Source organism: Dromiciops gliroides, chromosome 1, assembly GCF_019393635.1.
Source record: "Dromiciops gliroides isolate mDroGli1 chromosome 1, mDroGli1.pri, whole genome shotgun sequence".
In the NCBI taxonomy this organism is placed as follows: Eukaryota; Metazoa; Chordata; class Mammalia; order Microbiotheria; family Microbiotheriidae; genus Dromiciops; species Dromiciops gliroides.
Genome location: NC_057861.1, coordinates 172,538,374 through 172,554,285, shown reverse-complemented (window position 1 = coordinate 172,554,285; position 15,912 = coordinate 172,538,374). Strand labels below are relative to the sequence as shown.

General features: G+C 37.7%; 1 protein-coding gene across 1 annotated transcript in view; it reads right to left on the bottom strand.

Moving 5' to 3' along the window:
- SYCP2L (synaptonemal complex protein 2 like) overlaps positions 1-15,682 on the bottom strand; it is a 67,425-nt gene extending 51,743 nt beyond the window's left edge. Inside the window, exons 1-11 of the mRNA XM_043992940.1 lie at positions 15,677-15,682; positions 13,355-13,492; positions 13,161-13,280; positions 10,689-10,793; positions 9,871-9,895; positions 8,572-8,657; positions 8,180-8,268; positions 7,294-7,328; positions 6,479-6,621; positions 3,630-3,682; positions 3,269-3,314 (exon numbers count right to left, since the gene is read on the bottom strand). Coding sequence (XP_043848875.1) covers positions 3,269-3,314; positions 3,630-3,682; positions 6,479-6,621; positions 7,294-7,328; positions 8,180-8,268; positions 8,572-8,657; positions 9,871-9,895; positions 10,689-10,793; positions 13,161-13,280; positions 13,355-13,492; positions 15,677-15,682 — 846 coding nt within the window. The remainder of the gene's footprint in view (positions 1-3,268; positions 3,315-3,629; positions 3,683-6,478; positions 6,622-7,293; positions 7,329-8,179; positions 8,269-8,571; positions 8,658-9,870; positions 9,896-10,688; positions 10,794-13,160; positions 13,281-13,354; positions 13,493-15,676) is intronic.
- Between the last annotated feature and the right edge of the window lie 230 nt (positions 15,683-15,912).

Below are 15,912 nucleotides of genomic sequence, written 5' to 3'. Positions count from 1 at the left end.
GACACATGCTACCCTCCTCCTGATGCCATAATGATGGACTGATTCATAATGAAACATACTTTTTGGACATGGTCAGTGTGGGAATTCATTTTGCTTGAACTAAATATCACATATATACATATATATGAAAATATGCATATATACATGTATATAAACATATGTATATATTTATTATAAGGAGTTTTTCCCCCAATGGGGAGGACAGGTGGGAGAGAAAAATTCTTGTTTATTGAAAAAACAGTTTTAAGGGGAAAAAGGGGAGCAGATAGGTGACAGTGGATAGAGCAGCATCCCTGGAGTCAGGAGAACTCAAATTGAAATCCACCTTCAGACTGGGCAAGTCACTTAACCCCAACTGCACACCCCCCCCCCAAAAGAAAATTTTTAAAAAGGATGGTAGACTTTTCAACACTGGCTACAAGATGATCAAATAAAGGACTGTACTGTTTCTCAGCAAAAATACAAGTAGAAAAGTTGTCATCAATTCCTATGTTGACACCATAGAATTAAAAGGCTCCAAAATACCACGATAAACTTCTAAAATCAGTTGTGGACTCAGTTAGGGATGCCTAAGATTATAATCACCCATTCCCCCTCAGACCTCAAAAAGTATTTTGTTTTGTAGCTCTTTTATTTAAACATTTAGTATTACAGTTATCTGTGTATATCAGGTATATCGTATTCCCCCATGCTAGACTATAAACTCCAAGGTAAGGACTAGGTCTTATCTAAAACTTCTCTCCCAGTGTTTACTACTGTGCTTTGCCCTTTTTCTCCAGCCTCACCTCTAATTACATGGTATAACAACAACAATAATAAAGCTAGCATTTATCTAGTACCTTCTGTGTGCCAAACACATACCTTTTGGTACATAACTAATGTGGGGATTTCTTTTGCTGGGCTAGGTATATTTATCATGAGGGGTTTTTCCATCATTAAGTGAGAGCATGGGGTGAGAGGGAGGCATAAATAAAGGTTTAGAAAAATTAATTAAAACAGCAGAGGGTAACTTGGAATAGGGAATAACTTGGTTGAAATTTAAGGGCCCAGGAATGAGCCCACTTGAAAAAAAAGCATCATTTTATAACAAAGAGAGAGCCTGAAATATGTTAGTTAAGGTTTTTTTTTGGTGAGGCAATTGGGGTTAAGTGACTTACCCAGGGTCACACAAGTGTCTGAGGATTTGAACTCAGGTCCTCCTGAATCCAGGGCCGGTGCTTTATCCACTGCACCACCTAGCTGCCCCTCAGCCATAACTTTTTCACTGTGGTGTGCTCATGGTTTCACATTCCGACTTCTTTTTCTCTATTATAATTGTTATTGCCCCCTTTCCACCAAGATGATTTCACATTTGCTACTGACTTGGTTAAGGAGTCCTTGCCTAGAACCACTGTATCAGAAGTCCCAGCCATGCTGCTAATTTCTCTCCCAACTCACTTTCTGACTTGCTCTATATCAATACCAGCTGCCTCTCTTCCATGCCTCCCTTCCAAAATGCTACCCAAGTCCTGCTATACTGCCTTCATTGTGTATATATACTTTGTACATTTGCTCTGGTTGGTTTCTCCCATTTCTGTTCTTTTGAGAGTCATTTTTACTTCTATAAAACATCTGAGACTAATGTTAAAATTAAAATGTGATTCTGCTTCACTGTCACCAGTGGTGAAAGGAATTTATTATAAAAATTGTTTGCAAATATTTCCTATCTTTCATGTATTTGTTGTCCCCCTGCTAGTTTTATACCAGACTGCCTTCAGTTAAATGTTGATTAGTTGGCTCTCTCGGCAAAATTTTTTTAATTGGTTTTTCTTTCCATTGTTTCATGAGGGTTACTACTTAGAATTATCAATCCTCATTCTCTGCAAGTTTCTTTAAAATGAGTTTATATTATGAACTGGTGTTACCCTTGGCTGCCATGTCTCTGCTTGGCAAATCAAATGTTCAGTAAGGCCATTTTTAGGTTTTTTGTGGCTCCTTGTTTTGGCAACTGATAAAGGTTAAGCTTCTATATGAAATTTCTTTAAACAGTGCCTCTATTCTTTTTCTCCCATTTCATTATGTCAATTATTTGTCTATATAGGACAGCTTGAAGTTGTTTTCATTGATTGTCTTGCCTTTCTTCTTGTTTTGTATTAATTTTGATCTTTGTTCTAACAAGTGGGTGGTCTGCTGGTATGTAGCTGATTTAGTCAGGACCCCCAAATCTGTAATGATTTGCTGTCCTTAAATATAAGGAATTTCTTCTCTTGTGATGCTACTTGGTGCTTGTTCAGTCTAGAACTGATTCTTTTCTCAAAGAAAGTATTCATTATAATATGTGAGCACATCCTGTATAGTCTATTGGTTTTTGGTCTCTTTGTCTCCCTCCTCTTACTTCAGTATTTTCTAACCACCTCACCTAATCTCTCTTCTCTCTACTGAAGTTGCCAAATATCAAAGTATATGTTGATAATTTTCAGGATCTTATCAAATCCTTCACATATGTATTCTTTTTCTATTTTCCATCCTCTGTAAGAGGTACATATACAAACTACAATTTTCCTCATGGTGGTCTTTTTGCAAATTCTTATCAGTTACAAGTATCGCAATAAGAGATGAGCTGTTTCTTGTTGCCTTTGGACACACAATGAAACTAATTCCAGTAGCTCCTTCATTTGCCTTTCCAAGAGTCACTCAGGAGACAGCCTTCAATTTGACTGCAACTTTCTTCTATCATCTGATTTTGTGTATGGAGAAAATGTAAAGATTACAATGACTTGGTTCCTCCAGTGGTACATAAAGAGAAAAATCTCACATTTAGAGTACCAAGAGCTGAGTTAGTGTTTATAAACAATCTAAGAACTTTGTAGCTCTTAGCATTCTCTGCCTCATTTTCCATCATCCCAATATCATCACTACATAAATGGAAGGCAGCTACATAGGGACAATGTGTCTTATTTGGCTTATCAAATTGCCATGGCCAAATAATTCATCACCAAGTGACCAAACAATTGGTGGTAAGCTTTCTGTGCTTGGTGTGGCTGTTTTGACAAAGTGGACATGGTATATAAGTGGGTTGCTGGGACCCTAAATATTTTAAGTACAGTATAACCCTGCCAGGTATAGCTTTTAGGAACTGAGGGTCATATCCACATGCCATAATTAGGCAATGGAGCAAAATTTTGTGGCAATTTTCACATCATAATAAAACAGGCTTCACATTTATAATTAAATTGACTGTATGCAATGAACATGAATAGAGGGGAGGGGAAGGAAGAGGGAATATTACCTCATATCCATTAATAAAGGCAGCAATACATGGAAATGTATAAACCCTGCAAAAAAGCATACCGTTAGAAAATATCATTTGAACCAAAACAAACATTAGGAAACTTTATTAAAAATGTTTTCATATATGTAAGGTATATTGTTAAATCCCTTCGGACAAAACTGGGCAAACTGAGGACCACAGAAGTTGAGTGACTTGCCCAAGGTCTCACAAATACTAGAGTTGCAGAGATAGGATTCAAACCCAGGTCCTCAAATTCCAAAGCCAGTACTCTTTTCATTTGTTCTTCTAAAACATCAAAGACACTTCTAAATCTTACTGTTACCAATAAGCCCAATGGCATTCAAATTGAGCATCTTACCTTCTTTTATCACCGAGTTTATCATTTAGGCAATTAAGAAATCTTCTACTGTCCTTCAAGATAAAGCAAGTGGTAGAATGGTTATTTGTTTAAATTAAAGATTGAGATTATAAAACAAATTCTTATTGGCTTGTATTGGGGGAGGGCAATGGGGGCTAAGTGACTTGCCCAGGGTCACACAGCTAGTAAGTGTCAAGTGGCTGAGGCCAGATTTGAACTCAGGTCTTCCTGAATCCAGGGCTGGTGTTTTATCCACTGCACCACCTAGCTATTGGCTTGTATTTTACTTTTAGAATGCTGTTGAAGATAAATTTTTCACATCACCAAAAGGATTCACTATAATGTAAAGACTTCTTTATGGCACAAAGCTGAACCAAAGTCCACAAAAGTCAGAATTACCACAAATTCCAAGAAAATGGATAGATATTGGGGACATTTTTCTAAAGGAATATTTTTCTACAAGGGAAAGCTTAGGTTTCCAGTATGATGCATGTTGCCATTTTTCAACATACTATATTATAGGTATAGTATTTCATTTCCCATTTTAAGTTTCTTCTCTCCCTCCCCCAATCCACTTTTGATGACATGTGGGAATAGATCATCTACTCAAATACTTTCAGATGTATTTGTCCAGTTCTTTTCTGGATCCTTTCACTCCACTATCATAAACAAGTACTTTGAGAACATATATTTATTTTTGCATTTGCTTAAGACAAAAGCAGGAGGATAAACTTTCCATTCTCTGTTCCCCAGTGTATATTCTAAAGTTGAACAATAGACGTCTGATTATTTTTACCTCTGTTCCCTTTCGTTATCAAGAAAGTAAGGCCCCTCATTTTCCATGTCATTCCTCCAAGTACTAAGTAGACATATTATTCATATATATGTGTGTATGTGTGTGTATTTACGTATAAAAGACTTCCATTTTTTCCCCTACATCATTAACATCTTGACTGATTTTAAGAGCAGTCTACCTTCTCCTACTCCCTTCTCTCAATCCTAGTTTTCCCATTGTGATTGTGATTATCTGCCCTATGGAAAGACAGTGTCAGAAAGGCCAAAACTAGTATCTATAGTACACATAGCTGCCATTTGGAAAAAAAAATTTTTTTTCTATGATCCTTAAGGGTAGACCACATACTAGGAGGAACCTTAGTGGTCATCTGAGATGAAATTTATAGAAAACTTCAGATTTAATTAAAAGCATAAAATATTTCTACTGTGAACACAATTTTTGTTCAAAACAAAAAGGGGGTGGGGATCATGGATTATCTTCTTGCTAAAAAGATGGTGTTCTCCCCAAGGATCCAATCCCTCACATTTAGCCTTCTCAACCTTGACTCCTTCATATCACATAATGATTTGTTTTGGAGAGTAAGGTAAACTGGGCAACACAATTCTAGAAGTTAATGGTGCTCTATTCCAGAAGTACTCATGATGCAGGAATCCATTCACTTCTTCAGAAAGTTCTAGTAGGGCCAAGTTGTATGGAAGCATATTGATCAACTTTTTCCCCAAGATTCTAGGGGATTTGGAGCAGCTAGGTGGTACAGTGCATAGATTTCCAGGCCTGTCAGGAAGATTCGTTTTCTTGAGTTCAAATCTGGCCTCAGACAATTACTAGCTGTATGACCCTGGGCAAGTCACTTAACCCTATTTGCCTCAGCTTCCTCATCTGTAAAATGAGCTGGAGAAAGAAATAGCAAACCATTCCGGTATCTTTGCCAAGAAAGCCCCAAACGAGGTCATGAAGAATCGGACACAACCAAAACAAGTGAACAACAAAATGGGGGATTTGGTATTTACAAAGCCCATGTTCCTTGGAATATGCAATATAATTCCTACATTCTACATCAAGCCAATTTCCTTTCTGTCCCCAAACACATTATGATAATTATGGCCTTTCATTACTTTAGTTAAGTTCCTCCAATTCTAGAATGTCATCTCTCCTATTTTCCCAAACCTATCTAACCTTCAAGATTCATTTCAAGTCTCAGTATCTTCCAAACATTCCAACTCCACCTGACTTGCCTACAATCCAATATCCTACATCTAACCTTCTTAAACTGTGAGTCACAACCCCATTTGGGGTTGTGTAACTGAACGTGGGAGTCACGAAAAATTTGGCAATAGTCAAAGGTTATGTATACCTATTTTATATACCTATAAACCCGGGATTGAGTAAACATTTCTCAGGCAAAAAGGGGTCACAAGTGGGAAAAGTTTAAGCAGCCCTGTTCTAGAACATTTATAGCATCAGCTAAATGGGTCAGCAGAAGCCTTCTAGTATAACCCCCACATTTTACAGGTGAGGAAATAAGTCCCAGAGAAGTTTAAGTGGCTTGCCCACAGTCATACATGTAGCGACTGCCCACAGAACCTATTTTAACATACTATCTTTTTGTTTTATACACATAGGTCTCCACTGATAATTTAAACTTCTTAATATTTACCCCCATGATCCAAGACAATCCCAAAGGATTCATGATGAAAAATGCTATCCTCCTCCAGAGTAAGAACTGATGGTGGCTGAATACAGACCAAAATACACTATTTTTCACTTCTTTCATTTTGGGGGAATATTTTCTTCCACAAAATGACGAATGGAGAAATGTTTTCTCTTATTGTACATGTATAACCTGTGTCAAATTGCTTACCATCTCAGGGAGGGAGGGAGAGACAGAACTTGGAATTCAAATTTTTTTAAAAATGTTTTTACATGTAATTGGGGAAAAATTAAATAATGTTTTAAAAGATCTGTGACCATATATCTTGCATTTTTTATGTGCCCCATGATATCTATGTGCTTAATATTTGCAAAATTGAATTTTCTAGATAGGGCCTCTTACCGTCTCAAATTCTCTGTCCCTTATCTCTTTGAAAGCTTCAGCAACAATGTCATCTTCAAACAATCTATGGGCAAGGTCAGCTTGGGACTTTTTACTCATCATCCTGCATAAGGCTTCAGAAAGAGAAACTTGCAGATCATAATCTAAGGGTGAAAAATATCAGAAATCACTATATTCTAAGTAAAAAGCTGTTTCCCAAAGACATACTTAATTGCCCTCAAAAATTCCCTCTCCAGATACAAGAACTACTTCCTTATATCAAGAGGAATAAAATTTACTTCACTAACTTTCATATATTGTTTTGGTACTACCTTGTAACCTACCCAACCATACATATAGATATGAGGCCCACAGAATAAAGGAATATTAGAAGAATCCTTAAAAAGCAATAAGATGCTTAAAAGTATTTATAAGATGCATACATTTATAAATAAAAATTTTAAATTAAATATATTAAAAGTTCTTATGGAGCAGCTAGGTGGTGCAGTGGATAAAGCACTGGCCTTGGATTCAGGAGTACCTGAGTTCAAATCCGGCCTCAGACACTTGAAACTTACTAGCTGTGTGACCCTGGGCAAGTCACTTAACCCCCATTGCCCCGCCAAAAAAAAAAAAAGTTCTTATGAAATAGACTTATAATGCAAGATTTTCCAAGATGGCTTCACATAGTAACTGATATTTTAATAATTTTGTATTATAAAAATAAAATCACTATCTTAATTTGACCTGAACTTAATTCTCACACAAGTATAATGAAGAGCAGCATAAAAATACATCAAAGCATTTCCAATTAACAATGTTTCTAAACATCTTACCACCTATGTCCAGAATTGCCCTGGCAAGGCCTTTCCTGAAAAACATGAATAGTACATGAGTTCATTTAAATTACAAAGTTAACAGTAAAGCCTTATACACAAATGGATCAAATTAGATCAAATCTTATCTATAATAAACAAACAAACCCAATCAAATTAAGGATGTTTCCAGCTTCAGTAGAAAAATTGTAGGCTATTTTTAAAGGGAAAAAAAGATTTCCTGAACATATATTAAATAGTTAAATGAAAGCTCTAAGGAATGGATTACCTTTTTACTCTGATCAAGAGTCAATTGAGGTCTTTGTAAATGAAGGCAAGATTCCAGTTACTGTTTTTTCAAGACACAGCTCAAACAGCACATCTGTCTACTCAAAGACTCTTTTCATCTCCCAATTGCTAGCATCCCCCCTGCCTAACCATCTCAATTATTTTGAATTTGTTCAGCATATACTTGCATATACATACATATATGGATACATATGCATATACACAGACATATATGTATGTGTGTTGTCACACAAAATATAAGCTCCTTGAGACTACAGATAGATCCAAAAATGAAACAATCTCTAGGTAGTACAGTGCCTGACGCACTTAAGGTGCTTGATAAATGCTTGTTGATTGGTTGATTTTCTATATGGACAGCCCATAATTAGTGACCCAAGAAAACATCTCTCCTTAAGCACATAATTTTCAAGGAGAAAGTGTCTCAAGGGCCCAAAGCACAAGAAAAGGGCACAATACTGAGATAATATATAACACACTTCACAAATCTCATATCATTAGATTGATGCTAGCTATTGTGGCTATACCATGTCATATTTGATATTGAATTATATCATTTTATCCTTTGTAAAATTCCACAACTGTCTGTGAGACTACTTACATAAGAAAGCTCTTGTTTTCTGATAAAGCAATTTTCTCTCTCTCTTCATGAGGTACTTTTTCTAAAATGGAGTTCAAAGTCCTTAGACCCTTTTAAGAGGATACACATATGAAGTGTGACATAGAAAACCAAGTAAGATCCCTCCCCCCCCCAACCCTGGCCAGATTTCCTAAGCATTTCTATGATCTAGAGTTGGAAGGATCCAAAATGTCATTTAGTTCAACTTCTTTATTTTGCAAATGAGGAAACAGAAGATCAGGGGAGGTTAGGTGACCTATCCAGTGCCATATCCAGTAAATGTGCTAAGTGAGATGAAACTCGGGTCCTCCGACTCCAGAGCCAGTCTTTCCACCACATGATGCCTGTCACCATATTCCTCAGCTATAGCTTACCTCCTGTCGAATCAAATAATTAATAGTCTTGTCTGCCACTAGAAGTCCTAAGTTATATAAGAATGAATCCAAGAGCTGGCTTTTTCCTAAAAGCAGAATTAAAATCTCCATGAGGCGCATGCAAAAAAAAAAGGAACAATATAATTATTACTAAATTTAGAACATCACAAGATGGCATGAACCTATTCTTACCCTCCTCTAGACACCCCTTCTACTATATGCCCTCTGGAGCTCCCACTCCACTGTTGTTCTTGACTCCTGATTTTCCCTCTAGACACCATCTCCCTTGGCACCCTTTCCCAGGACTGGGAAACAAAGGAAGGGAACAGTCCCTTGTCATAAGGAACTTGCATTCTAATAGGGAAGACAACAAGAAAATATATACAACATAAATGCAAAGTGAATAAATACAAAATAATTCAAAACAAGCTAGTTTGGGAGAGAGAACATGAGCAGTTACAGGAATGGTCAGAAAGCAGAAAAGTTTTCCCAAAGATGATGGTGACAGAGCTGCCTATTGAAGGAAGAGTAGACTCTGAGAGGCAAAGGTAAGGAGGCAGTGCATCCCAAGGATAAGGGATGGCCAATGCAAAAGCAAGGAGACTAAGGATGGAGTATATTGAGTACAGAACAATGAGAAGGCCAGTTTGGCTGAATCAGCACTTGTGGGAGGGAGAGTAATTTCCAATAAGCCTGGTAAGATATGTTGGGGTCAAGAAGCAATGGGTTTCAAAGTATAACTTAAGACTTTCTACTTCATCTTAGAGTCAAGTTGATTCAATGGGAGCCTAACAGGTTCAATCTGCGCTTAAGAAAAGTTGTATTGGTGTTCTGTGTAGGAAAGACTTTAGTACGAAAAACCTTGAGGCAAGTTTTTGTTTGTTAACGTTTTATCAATTAGACAAGTATGACACTTCCTGACTCCTCTGGAGGTTGTCTTGGTAAAGATACCAGAGAGGGTTGCCATTTCCTTCTCCAGTTTATTTTAAAGATGAGGAAACTGAGGCAAACAGAGTTAAGTGACATGCCATTGGGCGAGGACCAATTAGAAGGCTTTTGTAATAATCTAGATGAAATATAAGAGCCTGAACTAAGTTAATGGAAATAAGATGTCAGACAAGAGTGGTGTTGTGAAGATTTGAATAAGTAACTTGAGGGAGAATGAGTAGTAAAAGAAAATGTTATTAAAGACTGAGATCAGTCTCTGGCTTTGTGGCGAGTTCAAACAAAACACCTGAAATGCTCTGCTAGCCTTTCCACCCATCACATCTTAATCAAAGTATGTGGTAATTTACTTACCCTTGGGACTGCATTTGGAAATTACCTAACGAAAAAGAGAAAAACATATGAAGAAGCTGCAGGAAACCATACAACAGCTTTATAAAAAATTAGGCAATTAAGTTTTAATTTAAATGCAAGGATTCTGTCCAGAGAGCACTGGCCTAGATTCAGGAGGACCTAATTGAAATCCTACCTCAGAAACTTACTAGCTGTGTAACAATGGGCAAGCCACTTAACCTGAATTGCCTCCGAATAAATAGATAGGTAAAGAAATGAATAAGTGGGACAGCACTGGATGGATGGATGGATGCAAAGGTTCTTAACCTGGAGTTTCTGATCTTGTTTTGTTGATAACTATAAATCAATATATTTGGTTTCCTTTATAATACTATGTATTTTATACATTTAAAAGGCATTATTCTGAGGAGTCCACAGGCTTCATCAGACTACCAATGGGGTCTAGGATATAAAATGTAAGAAACCCTATTTTATAGTTATTCCACTGGAGAGCAATGGGGAGAGGGAAGAAGGTCAATGATAAATCTTCATTTTAATCCCTTCATATGTCCCGGGAAAGACCTGTTCAGTTGTTACCAATAACCATTTTATGGAAGGGAAGAAAATCTATCAACCTTTTCTTATAATATTCTATTCCCACATCTAAATTGCCTACGAGGAAATGATTTCTATGTTAGGTAGAAGTCTCAGAATAAAGTTAGGAATACTCACAAAGTTCATATCTTACAGACACCAAAGAACCTCAAGATCCTCAAAATTTCTAGTTTAACCAAGTGGCACCCCACAAATGAAATACCCACTCCCACTCTTTGTCTTACCAAGGCAGTGTTTAAAAAGTCTTCTATAACTTGAACCAAGGACATAGTTATAGTTACTTCTCCAGTGGTCAGAAATCCAATAGTTCTTTTTAACCAGGAAACCATGTACAAATACAAAAATATAGTCATGAATGATCATATCACTACTGTCTATTCAATTTTTAAAAGCTTATTTTATAGAATTTCAGTCTTACAAAACAGATAAAAAAAGAACTAATTTTTTTAATCCACTTTGAAGCCTCATACATAAGGAATTTCAGTCTACAATACAATAGGTTCCCTATTGGACAGAAACATATACAGGTGATGTCATACTGCAAAATTTTAGAAAAATACAGCTAAAGAAAGGCAGCATGGTATGGTGAATAGAGAACCAGCTTTGAAGTCAAAAAGCCTGGGTTCAGATCCTGTCTTTGACATATACTAATTGTATTACCAGAGGCAAGGAATTGATTTACTCAAAGGTGTACTGTTAAATGTTATTTTTTTAAAACTTAATTTTTTTCAGGGCAATGAGTGACTTGCCCAGGGTCACACAGCTAGCTAGTGTCAAGTGTCTGAGGTCAGACTAGAACTCAGGTCCTCCTGAATCTAGGGCTGGTGCTTTATCCACTGCACCACCTAGCTTCCCTCGGTTAAACGTTATAAAGATGAGGATGTATACACACACACACACACACACACACACACACACACACACACACACACACACACACTTTTAAGTTTAAGATGCATTATTAACACTTCAAGTCTAGATAATCAACAATAAATCAGGCCTTGATTTGTAGCAATTGTCAATTTATAAGGTTTAATACTCACACTGAAAATTTAACAATGGGCTCCAAAATTAACACACTCCTACATTCACCTCTAAAGACTCAAGTCAGTCTCTATAGGCAGTTGCCAATTCCACACCAGTGAAGGGATCTTTCACACCTGGAATTCCCTAAACTATGAAATCACTGGCCTGGACCAAAAAAAAAAAAAGAAGAAGAAAAAGAAAAACCCACAGATGAAAAGATTGGGTAGGAATTATAATAATGATAGGGATTTCCAAAGATTAAAAGATGCTAGAGAAACACTTCTGAAGGGAATGGAATCTTGCTCTAGAAAACCGGAAAAGAACATACCAAAAGTCTGCCATACCTATTACCTTTAAAGTTAATGTAGTAGGAGTCTCGGGAAAGAGCCAGAGAGTGGCAAAATTGAATCCTCGCATGGTATCTATAGGGCCCTTAACAGTAGAACATTCATTTTTACTCATGCCTGATGCCCCTGTAAATTTATTAGGTCATGATCTCCTTTGTAAGCTTAGAGCAACCATATCTTGTGCTCCAGATGGGGCTGTCTCCCTACAATTGCCAGAGGATACTGTTCATTTATTACCAAAGGGGGGACCACCCCCCTCCATTCCACAGTATCCATTGTCTAGGGAAGCAATAGATCAACCCACTTGGGCTGATGTTACTTGCTTTATGGAAACTTTACTGTCCCCAACAAGCAACACTACTCCCTAACTTACCATTCTCAGGGGAACTATTGCATGAGTGAAAGATGAGAATCCTAGATTTGAGACAGTGCTACAAGAATGAAAACTTCCAGAATTTTAAACCTTAATTTTGCCAACAAGTCTGGCTGCAGTCAAAACCTTAAGCTTTCAAATAATCCATTTCTTAGGGTTCAGTATAGGCATCACCTCTTCTAAGCTCTGTACCTCCCCACCCAAAGCCAAGAATGCTTTCCTACTTCAAATTTTCCTAGAGCAATTTGTCTGGATCTCTTCTTGGGATCGATCACCTTTGTTCTTATTATACTTATCTGTCTCCATAGTCTATCCCTCCAATAGACTGTAAACTCTTGCTGAGCAATTAAGTATTTGTTTAATTGAACTGAAGGATATATATCCATTTTTACAGAAAGATAATGGAAAAGTTAGATTTGCTTTCTAAGATTCAATTTTCAACAAACTTCTGGGGCTATCTTTAGCATTTTGTTGTGGTGGTTGTGGACCCTAGCAATATTTATCAGTCCAAAAAGGCAGACCAAAAGCAGAATGGACAGTGCTGGGTTAAGGAATAGGGGGCTGAAATAGGGATTTTATTGGCAATGCCCTCCTGTATTTTTCTTGCCCAGGGTCACATATAGGTCGGGGTCACCTGGTCTTCCTGGCTTTAAGGTCAGCTCTCTAGCTGCTCTAGGCCATTTTAACCTCTTGGTGTTGGAGTAACTATAATTCACCTTTACAGTTTTCCTATAAGAAGTGTAGGTAAAGAGCATCCTTAGAAATTTCTCCTTGAATACAATATTGAAAGTGGTAGAAAAGATAACATCTATTTTACCACAATAGCTAAGCAAAATAATTCTTTACCTAAGAAGGAGGGTCAATGAGAGGAAAGTAATATCTAGAAATGACTGTGATAAGATAAAAAAAGCCACCCCCAAGGCCACGCTCCATTTAATTAGGATACTTATCTTTGGGATCAATCCTTGTTCAATTAACAGCTGCTCATCTTCTTTGGTTTCATCTCTGAAGAACCTCTGAATACATTTCAGCAACAATGAAACATGCTGGAATTCATTCTGCTCCAGCTCCTGCATTTTCATGCCACAATAATGTTAATGATCAAATTACATACTGGCATTCTAACTTCAAAAATTTGACTTACCTTATTTATCAATTTGTCAAAATGGATCAAGAGGAGCTCGTTGTATTTTTGACAAAGAGAGTTCTCTTTTTGCTGCAAATATTCTTCTATCTTTTCAAATCCATGACTGTGAAATGCATCAATTATTAGTGATTGCAGCTGGAAAGAAAAAAGTTTGAAAATCACCTTTTCAACAAAGTTCATTAATGCATAGTTGAGTTTCACAGAAATACCATTATGAATAAAAATTCAGTGTGGAGATAATTTAGGCTAAAGATAAGGTATAAGAGAAATAGAACTCTCTAAATGAGAGTTTTTCAGTTTTATCACACAACCAATAATTATCCTAAGACTACTTTTTAAAAAAAAAAGGTCATGGGGCAGCTAGGTGGCGCAGTGGATAGAGCACCGGCCCTGGAGTCAGGAGTACCTGAGTTCAAATGCGACCTTAGACACTTAACACTTACTAGCTGTGTGACCCTGGGCAAGTCACTTAACCCCAATTGCCTCACTAAAAAAAAAAGAAAGAAAAAAAAAACCGATCATCTACATACAGGCCCTTAGAAAAGTAAAAATTGCCAAATACAAATGTACTTATTCCCCTAGTTTCAAAAGCAATGTGATTAGAAATAATAAGAAAGTGCTTAGGAAATCAGGATCTTTATAAGAAATATATGAAGTGGGCATTTTCTACTTATACATTAGCTTACACCTGCCTGACCTTTTGGTAGTTGTCTTATCCCTTTCTCACTAGACACACACCCTAGTCTTTCAGTTCCTTTTTTTTTTTTTTTTTGGTGAGGCAATTGGGGTTAAGTGGCTTGCCCAGGGCCACACAACTAGTAAGTGTTAGTGTTTGAGGCTGTATTTGAACTCAGATCCTCCTGACTCCAGCCCCGGTGCTCTATCCACTGTGCCACCTAGCTGCCCCCTTTCAGTTCCTTTTTGAACCTGAACAATGCTGGAAGTAGAAAGAAAGATGGATTCAGAATCAGAGGACTTGAGTTCAAATTCTAACTGCCCCTTAACTGTGTGACTTTAGGCAAGTCACTTCACTAAAGTTTCAATTGTCTACACTGTCAAGTGAGGAAGTTGAATTTAGGTGACCTCAAAGCTCTCCTCCATCTTGAAACCTATGATCTTATTGTGGAAAATAATCATATGCAGGGACCTGGGTCAAGCTCAGGAATTCTTGTCAAATACTTCTTCTGTGGAAAATGAGGGACCGGACTGCTAGGTCGGGCAGTGGATAGAGCACTGGGGCTGGAGTCAGGAGGATCTGAGTTCAAATAAGGACTCAGAAATTTAACACTTACTAGCTGTGTGACCCTAGGCAAGTCCCTTAACCCCAATTGCCTCACAAAAGAAAGAAAGAAAGAAAATGAGGGACAAGATTCATTTTGACTCTCCTTTGATATACACAAATTTCAGTGCAGGAAATTGGAGTGTAACCACAAGAGCTGAGATGTGGTGTTCCAGGAATTGCAAAACTTCTTTGAAGTTCCCATCTTATCTAGGCACCAGAAGAAGGAAGAGGGTCTGTAAATGCAAAGATGCAGTGATGTCACAATAGAAGAAGTCCCTTAACTTTTCTATGCCAGTTTCCTCATCTATAAAAAAAAAATGGCACTGGACATCATGGCTTTTAAGTTCTCTTCCACCTCTAAGTCTCTGAGTTAAGTTGGTCTGCAGCAGGAACTCTTTTGTGTCAGCTTTCTTTTGGAAGCCTGGTGAAGCCTATGAACCCTTTTTCAGAAGAATGTTTTTACAGGATTACAAAGAAAACAAGTCTCGAAACACAGCTATCAAAATATTCTGTTAAAAAAATTCACAGACACTAGGTTAGAAATGTCTGGACATTAACACACGCCTTTTATCACAGGTCTTTTTTTTTAAAAAAAGGAGCATTTGGGGTTTTGTTTGTTTTGGGTTTTGTCCTTATCTAAATTGCTAACAAACACTTTTTACAAGCAAGGCAAATTGAAGCTTCTCCAAAGACAAAGGTTTACAATTCATTCAGCCTAAAGGACAAAGAGGATCCCCAAAGAAGTCAGCTAAACCCAACCTCTCCATTTTACAGATGAAGAAACTGAGACTTAAAGTGACCCATCCGGAATCTGCATCCAGGACCTCATAAATACAGTGTTACTGCACTATGCCTTTTAGTGGCTGGAATTTGTCCCACGGTAAACATATAACTACAGTAACGTCCCTTCTCCCAGCAGAAAATCAATTCCCTTTCTCCTCTAGTTCATCTCGCCCCAAATAAGAAGGAGGGGACTGTGGCTCTGCGCAATGAGGCTAAGGCAAGAGTAGTGGATAAAGCTTCCCCATACCACTCACCTCCATCCTACAGTTCGGGTAACAGAGCAACAACCCTCGAAGCCCCAGCGGGCTCTCAGCGCTATGTTAATAAGAGGCAGCTGCTACAGCCCAGCGGATTGGCCCCAGCTGTTGGGGCTCGCAACCACGGGGCTCCTGCTCCCTGTGGACCACGTGTCTGGCACAAAGCAACAGGAGGGTCCGGAGATTATGAAAATCCAGTCAGTGGAGCCTCTGCTCCTCCTCCCTCCCTCCCA